We start from the raw sequence: 23098 nt of genomic DNA, 5'->3' as shown, positions 1-23098 counted from the left end.
AGTAGATCTGCACGGACGGATTCGTCCACCGACAGGCAGAAGATTAGAAGATATACATAGAAACGTTCATAATTTCATTTTAAACGGACTTTGGCGACGGTTTGTAGCATTTGGTTGAAGCGTTCGCGCATTTACAGCGAGCGTGGTCGACGTTTTTACGAGTTTACGTTTGAACTACATGACATGGCGGATTAATCGCGGATGCGCTGTTTGCTATTTCCTTTTAGAGAGTACGCGGAGTTTTGGGAAGCGGGGAGGTGAGGCAGTCTTGAAGCGGCTCGAAGGGTCTGCGAGGTGGCATCACTTTGGAAACTTTGCCGTGGTAGCTACGCAGGCATTGCGCCCCCCAGCCTTGTCTAGTTTTGCGTGTTTACGTGGTGTGTTTTAATGTGTGTATGTGTGTTGCCGTGTTCACTACGCACTTAACCCACCAAAGGCGGACTGGCGCTTCAGCGTGTAATCTTCTCTTATGAGTAGGATGTTATCTAGCCAGGCTGGATCGGCACTGAGTGGAAACGGGTCAGCGTCCGGGAATAACGCGGGACACGGTCCTGTGGTTATCGGTAGCGGGCATCGCCCAGGGCTTGCGAGGGCTGGTCAGACGGTAGCCGGGGTTGGTCCTTTCACCGGTGCACCCGGACGTTTGGGAGAGGGTGCAGGGATGCTGGGAGGGAACGGACCCGGAGTCGGTTCGAGGAGTGGCGTGAGACCTGGGAACGGGACCGGACTGGCCGCGCTGCAGCCAGGCAGCCAGGCAGGGATGGGGGGTCTCGGCGCGGGGGTGGGAATTCCCGGGCGGTTTGATCGGAGTAAAGAGGGGGCACCTCAGGTGTGCAGCGCTTCGGACGCGGACTCCGACTCGGGGGATGAGGATGAGCCGATGGGTTCAGCCGGGGACAGCAGAAGGGGTGTCAAGCGAGAGAGAGCCGAGATGGAAGCGGCGATGGTCGGACAGGAGGCCGGGGTGCCACCCGGGGGTTATGGTGTGGTCCCCGGTGGAGTGGCTGGAGCAAAGCCAGGGAAAAAGACACGTGGCCGCGTGAAGATTAAGATGGAGTTTATAGACAACAAGTTGCGGCGATACACAACTTTCAGCAAGAGGAAGACTGGCATTATGAAGAAGGTGAGTTATCCCACCAACTTCCTAGTCGGCTCTGTCATGTCGTTGGCAGAAGTGGCACGAGAGCTCCACTTTTGAACAGTATTAAAACACTCTGTGGTCAGCCCTAACAGGTTCAAATGACAACCCGATCATTAATGTACGGTACAGCGTGTGTGCCTGATCTTATATCCCCCAATAACATGTGATCCCTGCTCCAAGTTTGCCTACTGAATTCCTTTACACCTTTTGGCTGTGATGTAAACAAACTGAGTGTTTTATGGAATGTGAGTAGAGCGGTCTTTCACCTGCACGTGAACTTTTTCTCCCTGTGACTGTCTTTCTCTCCCCCCAACACTCTCTCGGTCTCTGTCTCTGCTGTAATGGAGACACAGTATTACATGTCCTCTGCTCTGGCACATTGTGGCTGGAAGTCACAACAGACCCCACCGCCTGTGAGCTTTAAATAGAACAGAGCAACTGACATTCTCTATTTCTGACCACCACCACCCTTTAAAACACACCACACACCTACACACAGGGTTTGGCCTACATGAAGCACCTCCTTCATCAATGAAGTTTAACTTGAAATATTTTAGGATGCCCATTTGGAATGATTGCCACAAAATGTCCTGCTTAGAGGCTGTTTGAGAAACCTCAGAAATAAAGCTCAAATGCTTTACTTGTGGAACAGGACAAACTGAAGGCTGTTTTTCCAAGATATTGTGTGTGACCTGAACAAACTCATTGTCAGAATGTAGAGCAAGCCACTGGCTTGGTCCCAGCACACTGAGGAAGCAAACTCTTCATGTCTGCTTTCTTTCATTCAGGCCACATATGGGTCAGCAGATCTTGGCTGAGAACCCTGATCTAAGATCAGTTCCTTCTTTTATTTATTTATATATATATATATATATATATATATATATAGATATAGATATAGATATATATATAGATATAGATATAGATATATATAGATATATAATATAAATAAGTGTTTATAAACTAGATTAGCTCTATTACCCACAAATGGCTTATTCCTGCTCTAGATTTTAACAGTGGCTGGTTTCTGGATGAATGCAATGTAACTAAAAGGATTTCTACCGCTTTTATAGCTGCTGGCATGGGAATAGTGCTATTCTTTTTAAGCAAGTGAATTATTAGGAGAGAGAAACGTGCATTAAAGATCAAGCCGCAATGTTCTGTTTACTGTTTGCTCTCGGTGCTAGGAGTCTCTTCCACTATACCATAGTTGCACCTCTATGGCGACGTTGGCACAGGCCCCAGATGAGGTGGTCAGGGGCAGCATGTCCCAGTGGGCACACAGAACCCTCTCATGGGCATGGGAATGCCTTTCCTCTTGACTGAACACCGTTCACCATTCACCATCCTGTATGAAAGCACAGGAAGCACGTTGGGCCCATCTCTCTCCCGATGTCTCTCCTCAACTTGAGTGGCATTGGTAGCGTTGGCGCAGTGACGCTGCATGGCTGCGTTGGTGTCCAGTAGGCATGAGTCGATGGGTCTGAGCATGTCGTAGGAGCGTGAGCACGCCAGCCATTAGTTCTTGGTCTCTTCCTGATCTCAGTCCACCACGGACTAAGCTGAAGCTGCGTTCAAGAGCTGCATTTGTCGTCTGCTTTGCCATTCCGTCACACCACAGGTGTGTTGAATGAAGAATAAAAACATAGTTTCTCAAGGGCTACATCGGACACATGCTGGTAATGGCTTGCTTAACGTGTCTGTGTTCAGAAACAAAACTGAATACAGGCGCGGTTTGGCCAGCAATGCCTCGGATGTTCCACAAATATCGGGGTAATGCGCCTGCACAGTTTTGTGCATTTACGCAACCGTGACTACAGGATGACAGCTTGATGTGTCGGAGTAGGCGAGCCTGTGGGAAGTCATCCTCTGCCCTCATGCCGTTGGTCATTTTGTGACTTCTGCCTCTACTGTGGGCTGTGACAGCTGTCCAAATGGATAGCTGCTGTCACCGCAGCCAGGCTCGGTGCTCTGTGCTGCAGCGCTCCGCTTCCAGCATGGGACCCATAACCCCCTGCTGCTTGTGAAGCTCCGCCCACCTGGCGGCTTCACACAGGCTCATCCGGTCTGGAGGTTAAGTCTTATCCTCAAGGCCCATCCGCGCAATTACTTATTTGTGCTTCTCTAATAGCTACAAACAATAAATGTTTGGTCTGTTTCCCAAAGGAAAGGTAAACTGGTGCGAATGCTTCTTGTTCCGGTGAGTCCTGAGCAACATGTGGTCGACGGGTACGGTACCAGTGAGCGCAGAGGCCTGCTCCCTTCACTGTCTTTTGTAGCAGGCTCTGTGTACAGTTTTGCATTCCTGCACGGCTGACAACACATAAATTCAGCCTCTGTAGGAAAAAGGTTATCTTCAACAGGCAAGAACATCCAGACAAAATGTTTTGTTTTTTGGGGGTTTTTATGGCCTGTCTTCTGGCTCGTGGACCTGCATCTTTCTTATTGTGTAAATGAAGAGGAGTTCAAGTACTTTCTGTTTAATCAAAGGCCAGATTTGCTGTAGTCATCTGCACAACTAAATCTCTCTTACTTTTAAATCCAGCCAAGCAGTGACAGATTTTTGCTCAGGCCAGAGTTTCTGTGTGGGCTGGGGATTGTATTTTGTGCCTAGCGGAATTAATTGACACCTTTACTTGGTTGCTAATCTCAGAAAACAAAATCTCACACAATGCAGCTAAATTAAGATTCAGTGATCATGCCATTTTGTCTGTTGAGTGAAAATGTCTCGAGCTAAGCGCTTAGCCTGCACACTGTAAAACCCCCCCCGGCCCTACACTATTGCACCGTAGCGATATTGTGTCCAGGCAACCGTCTCTCCATCTTGCAGAGACACCGGTGCTGATGCAGCATTATGGGGGGCAGGAGAGGCTGCACTGACCCCAAGAGATGGCCAGGTTTCTAAACGCGGAGCCCGTATGGCTGCTGAGGTGTCCATAGCTGTTGCTTGGTCTGGCTGCTCCGTCACAGTTCCTCACTGCTGTTCTGATGAAAGGGAAACAAATCTTCCTCAGCACTGCCCAGTGCATGGGGCTCATACTGGCTTGGTGCTCTAGTGAGTGTGAAGAGGCATGTGCTGACTGCAGAAATTATATTTTTAAAAACTCCGTACATTCCCGGCATTTCAAATCCAGGTTGTATTTAGTCAGGCAAAGTTCACAAGTGTCTCGTTGGACAGAATGTTTACACCCAAAATGTATTTAGTACTATATTTCACTTGATGTCCTCTCGTCCTTAGTCCAAGTCAAAAGGCCCGTTTGTCAGCGGAGTCGAGTGTGTTCTCAGAGAGAGCCCATGGTTCCCTCAGAATCTGGTACGCAAGCATCTTCATCCTAGCAAACCCCTCTGTAAATGCTCACTAAATGTCTAGTGCTGCGTGTATATGCATGAGGCTGTGCATGTACCGTCTCTCCTCTGATAGTAACGCATAATGATGCATAATGCAATAATAATATAATAAGTAGTGGACACTTTTTTTTTTTTAGTGTGTATGTGTATGCTTATATGAGCTGTGTTTGTGTTAAGGCAGAGAAGTAAATTAATTTACTTTCTGAAAAGGTACTCAAGTACAACGAGTATAAGCCCTCACCTGATCCTGAAGGTGAAGTGTTCTAAAATGGCTAGCTTAGACTTGGCTATTTAAAAAAATAAAAATTAAAAAAAAATTAAAAATCACTGATTTCTTTTTCATGTAGTAGGTGGTTTTACATGGACTAATGTAATGCGACGCTTATTATAAAAGCTTTCAGTCTTAGCCAAATTCCTTGCACTCTAACTTTTCCTAGTACCTGAAACACTTTCTCACACATCTGTGTGTATTGTGTGTGTGTGTGTGACTGGTGAGAGAACATCAAGAGCCTGGTTCTACCATGCTTTTCAGGAGATCTGACCCGTGAGAGTCTCAGTTGCCACACCAGTGGCTCCCCCATCAGCCCATGTCTCTACAAACCACAGCCCATGTCCACCACAGAGGACACAGCCACTCTCTCGGTATCAGAGACTCTGTTTTTGGAGCCTTATCTCCTGTTACTTTAGTTACGCTTCAGCCATACGTCAGAGGTCAAGAGTGCAGCTCCTCCAGACTGAAGCTTGTTTTTCTCAGCTGGCTCCAGCATTTCCCAAAGGAAAATTGTGATCATTGAAAATTGGGTTTTATATATTATCTGTTGGTCACTATAAAATGTAGAACCACAAACTCTCCTCTCATAGCTGACTATCAACCCTGAGGCTTTTTCTCAGATGGATGTTTCTTAGCCCAGGGCTGGTAAGATGTATAATTTTGTCTTGAGGCTATACATATGTTGTGCATTGCATTGCTAGAGCAGAAAGGTCCCTGCAAGGATACTGAGAGGATTTTGAGTAAAGAACTGAAGGGATATTTCTTTAATTTTAATGTGTCTTTTTATCTCACATGCCATTTTGGTTTTATACTATTATACTGAACATTATTTTGCAAGTGCCACTAGAACATAATTAAATTTAATAACAAATTTGTGACAATTCGCGTTGAATAGTGTATTGCATAATGGAAAGTTGTTAGTAAGCTCATGTTGCAGTGATGGGGAAACAAGGAAATGATGCCAAAGCCTAAGCATGAAGGTGTCTTATGAGACCAGGTTTTGTTGGTCCCTCAGTGAACCCAATCAAAGAGCAGCATTGGCTTTTGTGCTCAGTGCCTGATGACGTCTCTTCCCTGTTCTCTCCCCATGCCAGGCATACGAGCTATCCACTCTAACGGGGACGCAGGTCCTGCTCCTTGTGGCAAGCGAAACGGGGCACGTCTACACCTTTGCCACGCGCAAACTCCAGCCCATGATCACCAGTGAGACGGGCAAAGCCCTGATCCAGACCTGCCTCAACTCCCCCGACTCCCCGCCCCGCTCGGACCCGTCTATGGACCAGCGCATGAGCGCCACGGGCTTCGAGGAGACCGACCTCACCTATCAGGTGTCGGAATCGGAGAGCCTCGGTGAAACCAAGGTGAGCGTTGTTGCATGGCTTTGAGTATTAAAGCCCGGTTGGGTTGGGTTGGGTGGGGGAGGAAGTCAAATCCAAAGCAGTCTTCTACTTGGCAAACATGTTTGGTGTCCAGTTTTTGCTTCTTTAGCTAGTTTGAGCTTCCAGAGAAACATGGCTAATAATTAACGGAAAAGAATTAGCATGATGTAAAGGAGGAAAGCGTGAAGCTCCCATCCCCTAAATCCTTCCTTTGACGATTAAGTCAGAATTCTGGCAGGGGAGTCTCTTCCTGGATCGGTATTGGCTTCCAGCTCAAGCGAGTGGTGGCTGGGTCTCCTCTTTCACCTGTGATGAAGAGGTGTTTGTTGTTGGGGGAGCTCCGGTTTGAGGAGCTTCTCTGGGAGCTGTGAATCCTTCTGCTTCTCTCTCAAGCTGGTCCAAAATGGACTGTATGAAGGCCCACAGGCACTGCCACAATGGTCAGCTCTAATGCTTTTCAGCCATCTAGAGTTTCACTTGCCCACGCTCTTAGCAAAAACACTTACTGTTGTTTCTTGTTTATTGCACTGCAGTTGGAGCTTACTCTACTTTTGATGTTCGGTGAGGATTCAGAATGACTCCTCGCAGGTCATTACGTGGAGTCCATCTGCGTGCGCCTGAGCACAGTGATGTTTCTTGTCAAACTCTGAGCGAATTATGAAGTGTTGAACTCCGAATAACCTCCACTGCTTGCAATTTGTGGGCTTATTCCAATTTGTAGTAAGTCATTTTTAATTGCTCTAAAAGGCTCCATGGTTTATTGGGAGACCTTTCAGAGACTGAGGAGACAGATTTCTACTAGAAAGTATAATACACTGTTCTCAGCGGCCACGTGAGTGACGCTACGTCAAAGTGCGGTTTTCTAAATCAACTTTTTTACAGTTATTTAAATTTGCTGTCTTGTTTGTTGAAGGACCTAAAGGCATGTGATCCTCTGAGTTCAGTTCATGATTCTGGTAATAATGCCTAGTGTAGGCCAAACAATTAGTTTTCTGTTCAGCATATTTTGCGGTTTGGTTCCATATGGTCTTGAATTATAAGTTATTCCTGATACCTTAAAAGAAATCGGTCTTATTTCCTCTTCTAACAACACCTTGCTGTCACTTCGGAACATCATTGAACAATTCCCATTACGAGGCAAGTCAACTCTGCTCTGCAGAAGGATGCTTATGCAAAGCATGACTAAGCACCCCCTATCGGCTGCTGGTCCTGCTCAGCGCCTCCCCCTGACGTGGGGGTGCAGGTTTATGCGGCCCGTACTGCCAGCCGTGTCCACGCCGTCTCTACTGTCTCTCGGGTGGCACGGGTGCCAGGCCAGACGCACCGAGTCACCTTGGTTCAGACACGCTTGAGCTCACACCTCTCATTGATAAAAAAACTTGATTCTGCCTCCATGCCCTTATATGGTAGTGTTTCCCCGCTCACTCTCTTGGCCAGGGGCCCCTCGCATTCCTTATAGGCTGCAGCTGTCTTTGGAGTCCACTGTTTTCTTTACTCTTTTTTTTTTTTTTTTTTTTTTTTTAATATAATGAAGTGATGTGGAGGATGTATATTTAAAACAAGGCTCAGTGCATTGGTGTTACTGTGAGGGTTTTCGCGTTTTAACCAAGAAGCACCGTCTATAGAAGTGGTGTCATCCCCACTTCTGCTGTTTGTAAAACGGCTCTGGAGGGGAACGGGGCAGTTCCGAGGTGTTACCCGCCTCTGCGTAGTTGGCGGTTGGGATAAGCCCTGATTTCCAGACTACAAAAAGCTGTACTTTTGGGACCATTCAGAAATCAGAAAAAAACTAAAATAAAATGTAATCCCTAAATGTAAATGTTGATGTCCTGGTTATGAAGCGAGCACCTTCCTAGTAAGTCTTAGCCTGTGAGTGTGTGAAAAAAGAAACCGGGTCGGAAGAGGAATTCTGGCAGGGAAAATCCCCATCCACAGTGTAATCTAACCCGGTATTAGTCTGTCCAGAGAGACAGCTAGTGGTGATCCAGTTGGAGCCTCAGAACCAGCAGCCCCCAAGGTCATCTCATGCCTCGCTGGGTCATGTGACATCAGTCATAATAAAGCCATACACTGTTTAAACATTCCCCTGGACTGATAAATTGTAGAAAAACTGATCTGTAGCTTTTGAGGTAGCAGACCTGCAGTAAACCACAGAGTTTAACAAGGCACTATGGAAGATTAATAAAAAGTAACCATCTTTTTCTTAGCATCTTTCTTGCAGCCGCCTGAAGGAGAAAACCGTGACGTGGCGGTTTTGAATCAGTCCGGAGTTCCTGCTCAGTATCCTTGAGAGGCAGCCCCATACATGTGATGCTCCAGCAGGTTGAACTCCCATTCACGGCATCTCCCTCCGCCTAACCGCAAACGCTGCATCCAACCAGTGCTGTGCCGTCTGACGGTCTCTACACATAAGCACTGTTGCTGTAATTACACCCTGCTGTGAGTTGCTTTTGCTCAAGCTCCCGTTAGAGTAAATGTGCTTCCTTCTCCATCACTGCGATGCTTTAAACATGGCCCTGTCCCAGACAGCTGCTCCTCTCTCGCCGAGTGCCCGGGTTCCCGCCTGCCCTGTGCTGCTCCCTGCCAGTGGGGCAGAATTTGTCATTAATGGTTGTTTTTACTTGGGAAGGTTTTACCATTCCGAACATTGTCAGACTTGGCTTCAGGCTGTAGTCTGTATAAATAGCTGGTCAATTCGCCTCACCCTTGCCCAGGGCTGTCTTCACTGGGCTGTCGGCACCTCAAAGTGTGAAATGGTGTTTTTATTTTTAATATATATTTGGAAGTCAGTTGACTGGTTCTACTCATTATCAGTTGTGGGTAAAGCACTAAAATGCTTAATCCAAGTGTCATCATAATTACATTTATTACTTAAAATAAATACATAATTTTCTTAAATATTTTTTCTTCTTTTTTTTAAAATTTTTTATTTTTTATTTTATTTATTTTTATTAAAGTCCTTTTGAATATGTATAGAACTGCAGAGCTGAAATCTGATCGCACATAATGACTGCAGAGCCTCTAACTGCATTTTCTGCAATACTATTTTAAAGGGGAATTGAACACGCGGCGTGCGTGCATACATATGTGCGCGGTCATGCACCTGTGTGTACGGTAAGCGTTTCCTGCATAAACCCCAGAGCGATATTCTCCCTTCGCTCGGCTTTCCGCGTTGTGATTTGTTTGATGGATGAATTAAAATCTCCCTCCTTGCAGTGTAATCCATCTCCAGCTCTACAGGCCCAGCTCACTCATCAGCCTTGTGTACATTAGTGTGCAAATGGCTGTGAGAAAGCATGTGTTGTTCTGTGTTTCCCCCCCCACTCCTCCGAAGGTCCCAGCTGTCTTAGGCAAGGTGCTGAAAGGGAGACAGAGAGGGGGAGAGAGAGCGCAAGTGACAACCGAGTGTCACTGAGATAATGGAAAGTCAATTTACTCAGATATGCAGCCTTATCACAGCACAGGCCCTAAATAGGGTGTCTGGTGGAAGAGAAAGACCTAGAGAAAGAGGTGCGCGCGCACACACACACACACACACACACACACGCACACAGTGGCGGAGAGAAAAAGGAAGTGACTGAGGTAGAATATGTCAGGGCATGTGAGCAGAGAAGACTGCAAGACATAGAAAGTTTGTGACCGACACATTTACCCGGGGGGGGGGGGTGTGCGGGGGGGTGTTCGGTAATGTTGAGCAATGTGTCAGTGTGCCAGGCAGGGGAGGGGGCTCGCGAGGCCTTATGTTGCCGAGAGCAGCAGGACAGGTCACTACTGATTGGCTGCACCTCTGCGACTTGGGCTGCCTTGCCTTTTTTAGCAGTCCCAAATGGAGCCGTGAATTCCATATCATTGGCAGGGTGACAGGCGGGAGATGGGAGCCAGCGAGTGGGAGCTGTGGAGGAGGAGGAGGAGGAGGCAGAGCAGAGTGCTGGACTGCAGGCCACTGACGAGCGGCGCTGGCGCTCTGCAGCACACCCAACCGCTCACTTTCCTATCAGAAAGCCATCGTTTGTTTGCCATACATGGTACATAATTTACAGACTTGCATTAAACTGGACAAGCTTAAGTTCTATAGGTGTTTTTTTTAATTTATTTATTATTATTATTATTATTTTTTTTATTTATTTTTTTTCCCTCTCTCTCTCTCCCCTAAGCTATGCGGCTGCCACTGGTTGTGAACAGTAAAGGCTACGCTGTACAGACTTGTTAGCACTGTTAAGCGATCTGTGGTTCTCCTCTTCATGGCTGTAATTAGTTGTTATGATGAAGCTTTGCGGTGGGCTGTGTATGGAGTCGGCGGATAAACTCCGATCATAGCACGCCTCCTGCTCTAAGCTCTTGTGATGTAACGCTAGTTTTGTTCAGCTGCAGCAGGCTAGCTGACTCTAATGCGTCTCAGATGGGCTGTCGGCCGGCGTACACATTTCTCTCATGGCCATTAGCCCACTGCTGCTTAAACTAAAGCATCCAGTCCATAATTACAACCCTGCCTGGCCTCGTGCGTGTGCGTGAGTGTGTGCGTGTGTGTTTGTTTTTGGATGAATTGACTGTGATTTGGTCATTTGTATTGCTTTGTTAATGGTCTCAGATCTCATGTCTCAGTTCAGTATGTTTTAAAGGAACAGTTTCTGTTTCCTAAGAGCAGTGCATGAAGGAGAGAGCTTTAGGTGTCTGCGGGGGAGAAAATACTATTAGCCCCAACCTCCCTCACATTTACTAAACTGTCTCTGAAGCACTGATGCACAGATTGAGCAGAAGGGATCCCGTTATTGCATCTTGTAAATTGTTAATAAGGAGCTCTCATTTTGGCTGATTATTTATTTAAGATTTCATATACAGTTAAATTGGGGAAGTATAAGCTGTGAATTCCTGGCAATGCGTTATTGCCTGGATCCATAGAACCACTGGGAAGGAATTGGCCTTCCTTCTTGAGGGATGTCGCCTGGGTTTTTTTCCCATTTATTTTCCTAGTGTAAAAAAAAAAAAGCAGCAGCCATCTAGCCGCATAGTTCATGATCAGGATGGCTATTCCAACAGGGATTAATGCGCGTTTGAGAAATTGCTCCTGAGTTCACAACTAGTTGGTTACAAAACAACTGCAGAAGCGGTGATGTCTGGTGGTTCAAGGTTTTACTGGAACCCACAGGAAATGTAACAAGCATGCCTTATTTGAAAGTGCCCAAAACTACAAGAAAATAGTTTTGTTTTTTTTAGTAGATTGAAATGGTCAGACTGTAAATTGTTTAACTTTAAGAAGTAATCATCATTAAGAAATGTATCCTATTTGAATAAATTGTAGCAGTTATATGCGTACCTAGCTAACGAACGCAACCTGCTACACAGGCTTATCTGAAACAGGGCAGTGGTAAAGGTTAGGCAGGACTTTATGCTGACATATCGGCAGTGGAAGCCATTGCAACTAAACAGATCCCCAGATACCAGACTATGAGGCTCCAAAACATTTGGATATCCAGACCTCAAGGCTTTAAGGCCCAAGACTAATAATAGTCTAATAACCTTTATTTATAGAGCCTTTTCATTTTAGTTCCAAAATATCAGTGCTTTACTTGGATTGGTAGATGTATGAGATAAAGGGTCTTCAACCAGCTGAATTCCAAGCAGTCCTATGGAAACGTTCCTCAGCCGAGTGGAGTGGCTGTCTAACCCTTCAGGGGACCAGTAAGACCACGGTGCGACTAGTTCATTAAATGCATCAAGTCTAATCAAGAGGTTATGGCAAATTCAACTAATGTTTCAGCCAGCATTATGTGTGATTTGCAGTATGATTTTTGAATAGCTTTGAGTTTCGTAAAAGGCAGCAAGCAGTTTTAGAGATGTTACTTATATGGGGCTGAAATTATATAGCAGAATCAAGGTCTGGGGATACAAAATCAGCATCATTATTCTGAGCTGAGTACACGAGTACTTCTGTATTCTCAGGATGCTTTCAGGTCTTTTGTGTAACTGTTGCTGACTCTGGCCGACCAAAAAATATTATAATGCATTAGCATAAAAATAAGACAGGATTGTTTATGAATCGCATGTCTGTCTATTTATAGAGGCTATAAATAAATGAATCATAATGAGGTACTTAAAATGGAGTCTTGTGGTACACCATGTTGCATTTTTAGCTCCTATTGGCACTAACAATTTGGTACTAGTCCATCAAATAAAACCTAAAGCATGGAAGTTGCTGTCTATCTATACTAAAGTCCAAACGTACTGAAAGCTGTTCACAATCTGAGGCAAGTAGGAGGTCATTAATCACATTGGCTTGCACTGATTCTGTGGTGTAATATCTCTGGAACCAGATTGAAATGGTGTTGGGTAACAACTTTCTTCAAAATCTTGGATAGAAAGGAGTGTGGCAATAGGAGAGACTAACGAAGGGCCTCACTGAAGTGATTAACATGTTCATTGGGTTAACAGCTTCCATCGGTGCTTCAGCCTGTGCTGAGGCAGAAGGACGTGCGCGCTTTCTAGTTCTCATTAATCCAGAGTTCTGGACTGCTTTAGGGCTTTGGAACAAAGCTCTTGGCATAGCCCCTTGTTGGAGGTACGCAACGTGTCCTATGGAAGTTGGTGTGTGCGTGTGTGTGCATTCTTAAATGTTATGTTTGAATGCATTGGCTGAGTGAACTCTTTGGCATGGTAATGATGAAGTGGCAGGATATTCTTTTTAGCTACAGGGTCATCATCAAATTAAAAACAAGCAAAGACAAACCCAGAAAAAAAAATTCTATGGTTTTTCATTCTACTGAAGGGGCTTATGTGAACGGAAAAATGTAACTACTCTACTCTTAAACATGATTGTGACTGTTATTTAATTCCCATAAAATGTAACACTACATTTGAAACTGTTATCTTGAATAAGTGAATATATTTATATATCTGAATATAAGTGCATAAACAACTCTTACTGTTCTTGAATTGTGCGAGAGAGATTAACAGCTCAACTCAATACTAACCTGTCATGACTTGACCTTCTCCATCCCCCACAATGCATCTGTTCTCAGAATAACATTGTCAGCCAGACGTGTGTGTGTGTGTGTGTGTCAGTCACTCAGGGTCCTGGCCTAGTCCTTATTCTACATGTATGCCGAACTCGCCTCTCAATGTCTCATCTTCCGTTAAGATACCTTGGGTTACCAATAAATAAAGTAAACAAAGCTGTAGAGTTTAGAGACACATCATTTCCATCTCCATAGGTGTCAGTACACAGTATGTAGATTTGAGGGTGGTATGTGAAGGGTTAAAGACACTCTGAGAGTGCTCATGTTTCCTGCCAGCTGTCTGGACCCTCAGCTGTTTCTCTCTCTCTCTCCCCCCACCCTGTCCCTGTCTTTCCTTTCTTTGTCTGTCTCTCTCTCTCTCTCTCTCTCTCTACCTGTGCCTCCTCTCACCATTTCTCGCGTTTCCCTTTCTTGCTCTTTCCCCGTTCTATTCCTCTAGCTCATATTCCCACTCTTTCCCTGTCCCAGTGCCCACTGTCTATCCATCACACCCTGGATTGGTTGACTGATTTCCCTGTCCTGTTCTTGAATACCTTCACACTCTGATCACTTGCTCATAGACGCACGCACGCACGCACGCGCCTGTATGTGTATAGTCACTCATGTAAACTTGAGTTCAGCTCTGAATTGTGTTGCGCTTAGTCACTATGTTACATAGTTTCTGTAACATCCACTAGAATATGCTGTAGTGTGGTGACAACATCTTACGTTTCTGTCATAAAAGCCTGCTTTTACTGGTAGCGGCGGAGGACTGAAGCTGACTACGATTGACTGGGATGTGTCTGAGCTCATTGCTGCTGTTTGAACAGCGAGTCCGAACTTTGGACTTCCAGGCGACATTCAGCTTGCTTCGCTTTGTATGGAGCACATTGTTGACTGATCATTAAATATGTTCACAGGCCTGCACTGTACAGATTGTGTATTGTAAACCCACCTCTGCCCCACACACCTCGATAAGCATGTACGGCTGATTGCGACGTGCTGTTTGAATACTGTGATGTGATGGGCTGGACGACTCTGTCTGTATCTGAAGAAGAAGAATTTGCATATAACCCATGTATGATATAAAGAATATCGTTTGAGGTATTTGTGAGCCAAATAATTTAATAATCGGTTTTGACAGGGTAAAACCAAGTATTAATTTCCTGAAAGCTCACCCTACACACCCTAATGTGCTCCTCTGAACAGATTGGTGGGTTTATTGGGAGCAAGATGTGAATGTGTCCTTACCTCTCACCCACTCAATCAGTCACATATAAACAGCACCCCTGCTAGAGGGCTTTTTTTTTTGTTGTTTTTTTTTCCTCATACGCAACAGCCTGACAGATGCAGGTTTGTCTGAGGTAGATTAAGATCATTCTTGGAGTAAAGTCTTTTGCATATGCATAGATTCTTTATGGCAAGTCAGTATATTCTCATTCTGTCATCCTGATCCTCAGACAGAGAGTAAGATGATGCGCCAGTGGACGCTCCAGAGGGAGGCCCAATGGCTTCCCTTTACGTACCTTTACAATTTACTTTTTATGAGAATAGATTTCATTCTGAAATATGCAAAACTGTGCTGAATTGTCCTAAATTATTTTTAAGGGTTTAAGTACAGTTATGCTAGTGTATCTTGTAACTACTAAAGTCACAGGAAAAAAAATGTGATGAATGGTTTCAAAACTATAATTTGCAGATCTAGATTGTTTTTTGTTAAGAAGAGCCAAATATGCACTTATTTAAATAAATCAATATATGAATATCTTAAATAAATAAATGCATGATTATTTCTAATGTGAAATGAAATTTGAATGATTGAATAGAATAACTTCTCATTGATTTTATTTTTATGTTCAGTTTTTTATTTCAGTATTTAATTTTCATGCTGAAGGCCTCGGGTGGACTGTAAATTAAGTCTAGCACCATCCGTTAAAGCCGTTGGGAGGGCCAGGTTGGGTGACACGTTTGAATTGATTGTTTGCCTGTAGGGCTTTACAGCATCCATCATCTTTGTTCTAGACACATTAATGTCAGCAAAGCAACAACATGCAGCACGTCTTGACTCCGTCCTGGGTCAGACAGCACGATGTGTTCACACTTTTGGGATTATCTTGGCACTCTCTCTCACTGAGCAAAGGGTCATTTGAAGTTTAGAGGAAGTACTGCAACGATATGGCTTCAAAAGACATGTAGGAATTTAAGGATGCCTGTCTTTTGATATTTCAACGGGTACGGTTGAGCACCTTTTTTGTGGCTTGTCTTGTGAAATTTGTCCATTTTTGTGTCCTAATTAGTATTTATTTATGTATTTGGATTAATAAATGATGCACAGTTTATTCAGTAATGTCACATCTGGCCCTCCATAGGGTTCAAAATAAATGCTGTCATCTTACAAACGGTTGGTTTTGTTCCACTGATCAGTGCATCTATTTAATAGTACACAGCAAATTAATGCACAAATGTCCTGATAATCTGATCTGTTTTGATGCACTTTATTGTGTGTTTATATACACCTGTTCACAGTCCTGCAAAATTTGTGGTAAACATCTCAATATTTATTTTTAAAATATTTAAAATCATTCAATTAGTGTTTTTGATAATTGTATCCCATTTTAGAATTTGTATTGTCTGCAGTGGCTTTAAGATCCGTCTTGTAGTTTTGTCCTTTATTTCACCTTTCACGGATTATCAATTAACCTGAGTCATATTGAAGCAGATCAAATGGGTCATTTTACTATCCACTACTCTATTTTAGATCTGTTGAACCGTGAATGCTATGCCCATAATATGGGGAAAAGCCCATGCTGGGAAGTTGCTACATATTGTGATTGTGGTGCCATACAATATGTTAAGAGCACAGTCGTGAACTCTTGATGCATCATGTTGAAAAATTGCTCAACTTTGTTACTCACCTTTCATATGATCGATCTAAACACCCTCAGAGCAACCATCAAGAACATCAGAGAGTAGTAGGAATGCTCAAAGCATACAGTACAAATTGATTGTTTTTAAAGGGCTCAATATTCATTTAGAAGAGGTGTATACCAGTATTACTCGAAGGCCGATATTGCAATTACAGTTAACTATGTTCCATGTGGAGTATACTCCAGCAAATCAACACAAATGTCCACAAAGCTCACATTTATTTAAAGCTGAAATCATGTCAGAGTTTTACAGAGCCATCAGCTCAAAAGAGTCTCGCCTGCCCGGCTGCTGACATTAGTGTGTGATTTGTCAGCACTATAATTTGATTGTGCTGCTCAGAGATGACAGCGTACCGAGTCTTGTGGAGGCGAGTCTGTCTCATCCTGGTCTCAGGAAGAAGATGCCAAGACCCTGGCACCGCCGCATGCTTTGCCTCCTGTCCCGTGCCTCGCCCTCGGCCTGCCCCCGATGGCACGCTTTCGTGCTGAACCGGCACGCTGGCGGCATCTTTTGCAACAAGTGAGTGCTGGTCGTTGTTAAAGAGGAGCCCGTCACGTATGGGGCTCGTGAATGGAAGCATGCTGGGAGGGTTGTAAAAGGGAGGTTTAGTGGGAGTATGTGTTCTGCACATCACCGAGATCTGTGAAGGTACAGTGTGTGCCCAAAGCAGCCCCCCTCAAACAGCCTTGCTTTCAGATGCACGCAGTCGCGTTGTTTTCAACTGCCATCTTTTATAGACAACAGAATGGGACACCAGAATAATTGTTATGCCTTAAATCATGCGGTCAGCGCAAGAGTGCTTTTGCTTTGATGCAGGATGCGGGAGCACAACTCCTTCTAAAGCTGCTTTTTTTTTTTTTTTTTTTTTTTTTTTTTTTTTTTTTCCCATGTCTATGTATGGAGAGGTTGTCTGGGAGAGATGTTGTCATAGCAACCAGCAACAATACATGAATAGTGCATTTGAAGGTAAAATGTAGAGGTAAAATATGTTTTCCTTGAAACAATGTGTGACTGACGAGCGCCACATAAATATCGGCTTTATTTCTCGGATGCCAGAGAGGTAATTCCAAACGGCAAATGACGGTGGTCAACTTTCTGACCGAGTTGTCTGATTTGAATCAAGTCCTCTACATCTGTTTCTTTAATGGCAGATATTACACTTTGTGCAGTGTGTGTTATTGATTTTAACTTGTGCTTTTTGTATGTTAAGTTGTCGTCCGACAGTGCCGGTACTTTCAAGGATGCTTTTTTTTGGGGGGGGGGTTGTTGTCAGATCCTAAAAGTGCAAACATCCTTTGGTTTCTCGCCGGCCGTCGTTTTTCCCATTTGCCAAGCTAAGCACAGGACCAGCACAGGCTGCCGCCGGGCTGGACGTGCTCTCACTAACGCTGCCCCTCGGCCCGCAGGACTCCCTCAAGCCTGCCTTCACCGTGGCGAGCCTCCCGGGAAGCACCAGTTCGCAGGCCACGGTGCCGACCACCTCCACCACCATGCAGGTGAGCAGCGGACCCTCCTTCCCCATCACCAACTACCTGGCCCCGGCGTCGGCCAGCGGCGGGTCCGGCCCAGGCACGGCCGCCGCCAACGGCACCGTCCTGAAGAGCGCCACCGCCCCTTCGGGAGGGGTCATGCTGCCTGGCGGCTTCACCTTCATGTCAGGTAGGCACCACGCCCACCCCGACCGGCACTGAAGCAGCCGTGGTGTTCCCAGAAAGCTCCGCCGAGCGGCAGACCTCGGAGTGTCATTATTCGCTGGGTCAAATAAGGTCAAACTGAATCTGCAGATATCACATTATTCCCCACTTCAAGTCCCCGGCAAGCTCAGCCCGCCACGCTTAACAAAGCCGTGCGTCGGCAAAGGGGGAACTCAGCCCGAGTGCCTTTGATTGCTATTGTGGGATTGGAATAATTAGCATGGCTACACAATGGGCATAGCAGAGCGCTCTGGCAGGCTCTGCCTATAATTAGTTATGAATATTCAGTGCGCATGGGCCAGGTTGCACTGGGTTTTGTGGGCCCCTTGTCTGGTTAAGCCTGCGAATGCAGATGTGCCCCATCATTAAAGATGCTGAGAGGCTGCTGCTCGCACACGTCTGCCGAACACGTTGCTGCAGGAGAGTTGGTTGTGTGTTCAAGGCCCAACTGCGCTGGCGCTAGAAAACCTGTCCGTTTTTTGGAGCTGCCGAGCAGGGTCGCGCGCATTCCTGCTGCATGGGCCGCGCTGCAGGAAATGCTGCATATGCACGGCTCGACAGGAAAAGCTTTTTGCTGTGTGATGGAAATGATGATGATGATGATGATATTAGTGAAGATAATTATAGCAGTGTGGTCAGAAGCATGAGGTTGCAGTCTGACTTTATCTTCCTGTGACTGCCGACCTCGCTGTGCTGCTTCCTGTCTCTCGCGCTCTTCCACCTGTTTCACAGTCTGTGGCCTGCCAGATGGCATTACCCCCACAAACACGCACGACGAGCACAGAACTGAACACCTCCGAGGCTTTGAATTGCCCCTAACAAAACAGCTGGAGCGCCACTTGTCTGTGGACGTCCGTCAGACCCCCACTCGCACACTTCTTCCCTTCCTCCGTTCCTCGCTGTACTTGTGTTTTGCTCTGCACTAGTGGTTCGGACTCTGGCATCCCAGTGTTTTTATATATATATATATATATATATATATATATTATAAATATATAAAAATGAAAAAATAAAACCTAGATGGTAGGTATATGAATGTGACGGAGAAAATGGCCACATGCATAACATAACTCATGTCTTCCGCGCTCCATTCACCTTCGGACTACGGCAGGCCCTCCTTTCCCCGCTGGGGCGCCTGCCATCCCCCTGGGGCAGCTGCAGGGGCACTCTCTGGCTCTCCAGAGCCAGCCGGGCCAGACCCTGAGCGCTGCCGCCACCGCCCACCCTGCGCCGGGCCAGCAAACTGTGTTCCGCCTGCCTGCTGCGGTCTCGCTCACAGGTGGGTGGACGTGGGGTTGAGGTGTGGGTGCGCGCGCGTGTGTGTGTTTAATATAAAAACAACTGTATAAGCAGGTTAATAAATCTCTAATATCAGCGTTGTAGTTCTTGTGGCCTACACGCAGGAATTGTTTTAAAGTTAAAAAAAAAAAAAAAAGGAAATTAAGTGGCACCTGCTGTCTTTTAAAAAATGTCACTGGGTACTAAAAAAGCCGTTTTTACGGACCTCCCCGCTTTTTGTCCTTTGCGGCGTTTCTCAGGAGGAGGAGTATCCCAGCAGCTCCAAGCCATCCAGGTGCAGGCTGGCACCCAGCCCAGCTCCAACAGCACCGATGGCAGCAGCCCAGAGATCTCCCAGACCAGCACTGCCTCCACAGGTACACGGCACACGATCGCCCGCTAAAGCAAGGGACCGAGTGCAGTCAAACTGTGGAACGGAAGTTTTTGGGGTGAAGTGAAGAATATGGGCATGGGGTTGACCTTTTCTCAAAGCAACACTGCCCCCTTCAGTCAAAACACCATCGGTGCAAGAAGTCAGACAAACGTCTGTGTCATTGTGTCGTTTTCCTATTTTCTTCTTTCTTGCTCGTCTCTCACTTTTCATTTCTTTCTCTGTAGCCACGGTCACTCTCCCGGCAACCATTGTCACATCGTCAGTGCCTACCTCTGTAGCGGGTCACATGATGTACCCTAGCCCCCACACAGTGATGTACGCCTCAGCACCCACGCTAGCCGATGGCAGTCTGGCTGTGCTCAACGCCTTCTCTCAGAGCGCCTCCGCTATGCAGGTGTCCCACGCACAGGCCCAGGACACGGGTGAGTATGACACACACACACACACACACACACACACACACACACATTATATACATTTTATATATATATAGATATAGAGATAGATATAGATATAGAGATAGAGATAGAGATAGATATAGATATAGATATAGAGATAGATAGATAGATAGAGATATAGATATAGATAGATATAGATAGATAGATAGAGATATAGATATAGATAGATAGATAGAGATATAGATAGAGAGAGAGATATATAATCAGAAGGTTGCTGGTTCAAGTCCCGCCACTGTTGGGGCCCTTGAGCAAGACCCTTAACCCTTAATTGCTCAAGTTGTATTCAGTGATCATTGTGAGTTGCTTTGGATAAAAGCATCAGCTAAATGCCGTAAACAAAAGTGTTTTTCACTCTCTCTGTCTGTCACCCCTCTCTCTACAGGGGCAGTTCCTCAGGTTTTCCTCGCAGGACCACCTGGCACGGTTCAGATCCCTGTTTCAGCGGTGCAGCTACACCCAGTACGGCAAGATCTCCACTTTACAAGTGAAACTCTTAATATTCTCTCTGCAAGCAGCATGCCACTGACTGTACTAACTCACTGTGGGAGGGATCAGGCTGAAAGCTGCGTCTGCATCTGCTGTCCCTCGGCCCGTGTCCTAAGCTCTCAGGAGCACTGCATGCACTAGCACTCTGACTTTGGAAGCCTTCTTTTCATCATCAGGAAGGACTTCCAAAGCTTTTAAAGGGAGTTTTTTAAAATATTTTTTTTGCACACAGATTGGAAAGAGAGACAGAGAGAAATGAATATCATCCACTGTGTAATTTGATATAAACTGTAGAGCCAAACACAAATTATATCATCAATAAACACAAAAGAACACTGGCATAAAGATATAAAGAGTGCGATGGTGGTTTTTTTTTTGGGGGGGGGGGCTCTTTGGCACATTTGCTACAAAGTATCACAACATAGTCTGTGTTTTTGTGTACTACCTATGTTGTGAATGAACAGAATTTGGTTACTACACAACGGCACATTTGGTGGCATGCTGGTCTCGCCGTGAGTTGAAATACACGATTTGTACTGGGATTTTGGGGCTGATGTTTTACTGCTGTTTCACAGATGGTGATTGGTCAGCAGTCCAGCGGCAGCAGCAGTAATTTGACAGAGCTTCAGGTGGTGAATCTGGACACTGCACAGAACACCAAGAGTGACTGATGGTCCAGGAGGATCACCAGAGACTTGCATCATGTTTATCGATGCCTTGTTTCCTTTTTAAGCGTTACATCCATGTATGCCACGAGTGTGTGTGATTGTACAGTTTCTGCTAGAAATGTCCATCACAACCATGGTCACGAATTGAAAGAAACTTGGTCTCAGTTCTGCTGTGCGTGCTGCGATTTATAGAATATCAACTCCAATTCTGACATGCGTTTTTTGCATGTTACATGTGCGAGCGTGCGTATGCATGTGCGTGTATGTATGCGTTTGTGTGTGTATACATGTGTTTGTGTGTTAATTGCATAAAAGAGAAAAGGAAGACAGTGTTAGTTAGCTGTTGCAGATACTGCAGCCTCTCACTTTGGCCAAAGACATATTTTGTCAGTATTTTTGTGTGAATGCCAGTATGTGTCTGGATAGCAGAGGGGTCATGGAGAGAAGCCTTTGGAGAAAGAGTGATGATGGGTTAAAGCTTTGAGAAAATCAGATAGCAGGACTGTTGGATATGTACATAATTTTCTTTTTTAATTATGTTATTTTAGCTGATAGTGCTATGGCATGTACTGTAGTTTTGTTTTTTTAAAAGATGCTTTTTTTTGTTTTGTATTTCCTTATAAAAACATTTACAACTGTGTAAATTAATGTAATATAATATATATATTTTATTGATTTATATAAGATCATGGAGAATAAGAGTGAGGAATTTTGTAGTCAAGCTCGTTTTTTTTGTTTTTGTTTGTTTTTTTTACTATAATCTATAACACAAATTTCCAGCCTGCAGTTGAACAAAGTCAAAGCAAAAACAGAGGGAGGATATGGAGACACCTATAAAGTTTTTCCTGTTGCTTTGTTTTTAACAGCTTTCTTTATTGTAATACCCAGGCATGACATTACCCAAGCTACTTCCTACTTGGCATTAGATGGTCTATGTATGATATAGCGCTGTTTCCACTGGCTGTTTCAGGCTAGGTTAGAATACCATATTCTAATAGGAAGTGATACCTGATACTGAGAAGAGCTCAAAGGAGAGCTCTTGTTCCCTCTTGACTCTAACGATTAACTGTTTTAATGCCACGTTTTGCAAAAGTTGCTGAAAAGGTTTAACGAAACACTAAAACCTTTGCTGATGTCTCGAAATGAGCATCAGACGAGTCCTTGACATGCGTTACCATGCAGAATGACCTGAACTCTTCATGCTGGATTCACACCCTGCCTCAGTAATGCTGACCAGATGTTAGCTGACAGATTAACAGTCATCTGCTTCCCAGTATCTTCACAGCACTGACATATTCAACACCATTTATTTCGTCAGCAACTATAAGACCGTGTGAGAGGGTTTGGACTGGTATGGCTCATGCGTGTGCGCTCTCTCTCTCACTCTCTCTCTCACTCTCACTCTCACTCACTCTCTCTCACTCATATATCAGAAGGCTGTGGTTTGGTCCCCCTGCCCCGCCCCCAAAACTGAATTTATTCAGTTTGACATTTCATCTTACCAAATGACAGAAGCAGCAGCTCACACATGTTGACCTAAAGCCTTTTTGTATAAAGGGAAGTTTTCATGCTGTACTTTGGGGTGGTGTTTTAGACGTTTATTTATAACGACATTTTGTTGGAGTGACGCTTGGTGTGTCTCTGGTCTGGGGAGCATTTGTGCAGCTTGTGTCCAGTGCTCCACTCTGCACTGGTGACATGAGGTTTTCTTCAAGCCAAACTTGGTTTCTCCTATAGAAAATGTGAAATCCTTCACTGAAATCATTTTGTTTGATACATTTTTAAAAGTTTGTTTTACATTTATAACAAAATGGTGTGACATCAGAATGAACACTGGTTCTTTTATTGTTAGATTTTTGAGGTTATTGTGTGAGCTTTTGTGAACTTTTGTTTTATTTCTATTTTTCTTTCATCTTTGGGGATCTTCATGTAACAGCAAATGTACAGAAATTTTGTAATAAAAAATGGATCTTGTACTGATTTTGTGTGTTCATGTTTGTGAAGGGTGCTGCTAACAGCTGGCAGAATTCACCCCTTTATGATTGATTTGATTGATTTTTA

The 23098-nt window shown here is 44.9% G+C and overlaps 1 protein-coding gene across 5 annotated transcripts; it reads left to right on the top strand.

Annotated features, from left to right (window-relative positions):
- On the top strand, positions 1-23013 carry srfb (serum response factor b). 5 transcript variants are annotated; one of them, XM_027020976.3, is made up of 10 exons: positions 983-1123; positions 4380-4454; positions 5022-5131; positions 5855-6121; positions 17466-17718; positions 18865-19032; positions 19292-19408; positions 19650-19847; positions 20266-20342; positions 20945-23013. In XM_027020976.3, exons 2-10 carry the CDS (start codon positions 4436-4438, stop codon positions 21038-21040), a joined length of 1305 nt encoding a protein of 434 aa, XP_026876777.2. In that variant the 5' UTR covers positions 983-1123; positions 4380-4435; the 3' UTR covers positions 21041-23013. The 5 variants fall into 5 exon arrangements, with proteins under 5 accessions (XP_035387339.1, XP_081580530.1, XP_035387337.1 ...); XM_035531446.2 differs by lacking the exons at positions 4380-4454; positions 5022-5131 and having other exon boundaries at positions 1-1123; positions 20266-20367; XM_035531444.2 differs by lacking the exons at positions 4380-4454; positions 5022-5131 and having other exon boundaries at positions 2-1123.
- The last annotated feature ends 85 nt before the right edge of the window (positions 23014-23098 follow it).

This window comes from Electrophorus electricus, chromosome 12 (assembly GCF_041902795.1).
Source record: "Electrophorus electricus isolate QZ-2024a chromosome 12, ASM4190279v1, whole genome shotgun sequence".
NCBI lineage: Eukaryota > Metazoa > Chordata > Actinopteri > Gymnotiformes > Gymnotidae > Electrophorus > Electrophorus electricus.
The sequence above is the reverse complement of the archived record's forward strand: the minus strand, read 5'-3'. Positions and strand labels throughout refer to the sequence as shown.

What these genes read in the sequence shown, in the direction of transcription:
- srfb (XM_035531444.2), top strand. Translation starts at nt 470, where the DNA reads ATGAGTAGGATGTTATCTAGCCAGGCTGGATCGGCACTGAGTGGAAAC. An exon ending in AGAGCCTCGGTGAAACCAAG is followed by an intron (nt 6,122 to 17,465) that starts GTGAGCGTTGTT and finishes CTCGGCCCGCAG; the next exon opens with GACTCCCTCAAGCCTGCCTT. An exon ending in TGCTGCGGTCTCGCTCACAG is followed by an intron (nt 19,033 to 19,291) that starts GTGGGTGGACGT and finishes GGCGTTTCTCAG; the next exon opens with GAGGAGGAGTATCCCAGCAG.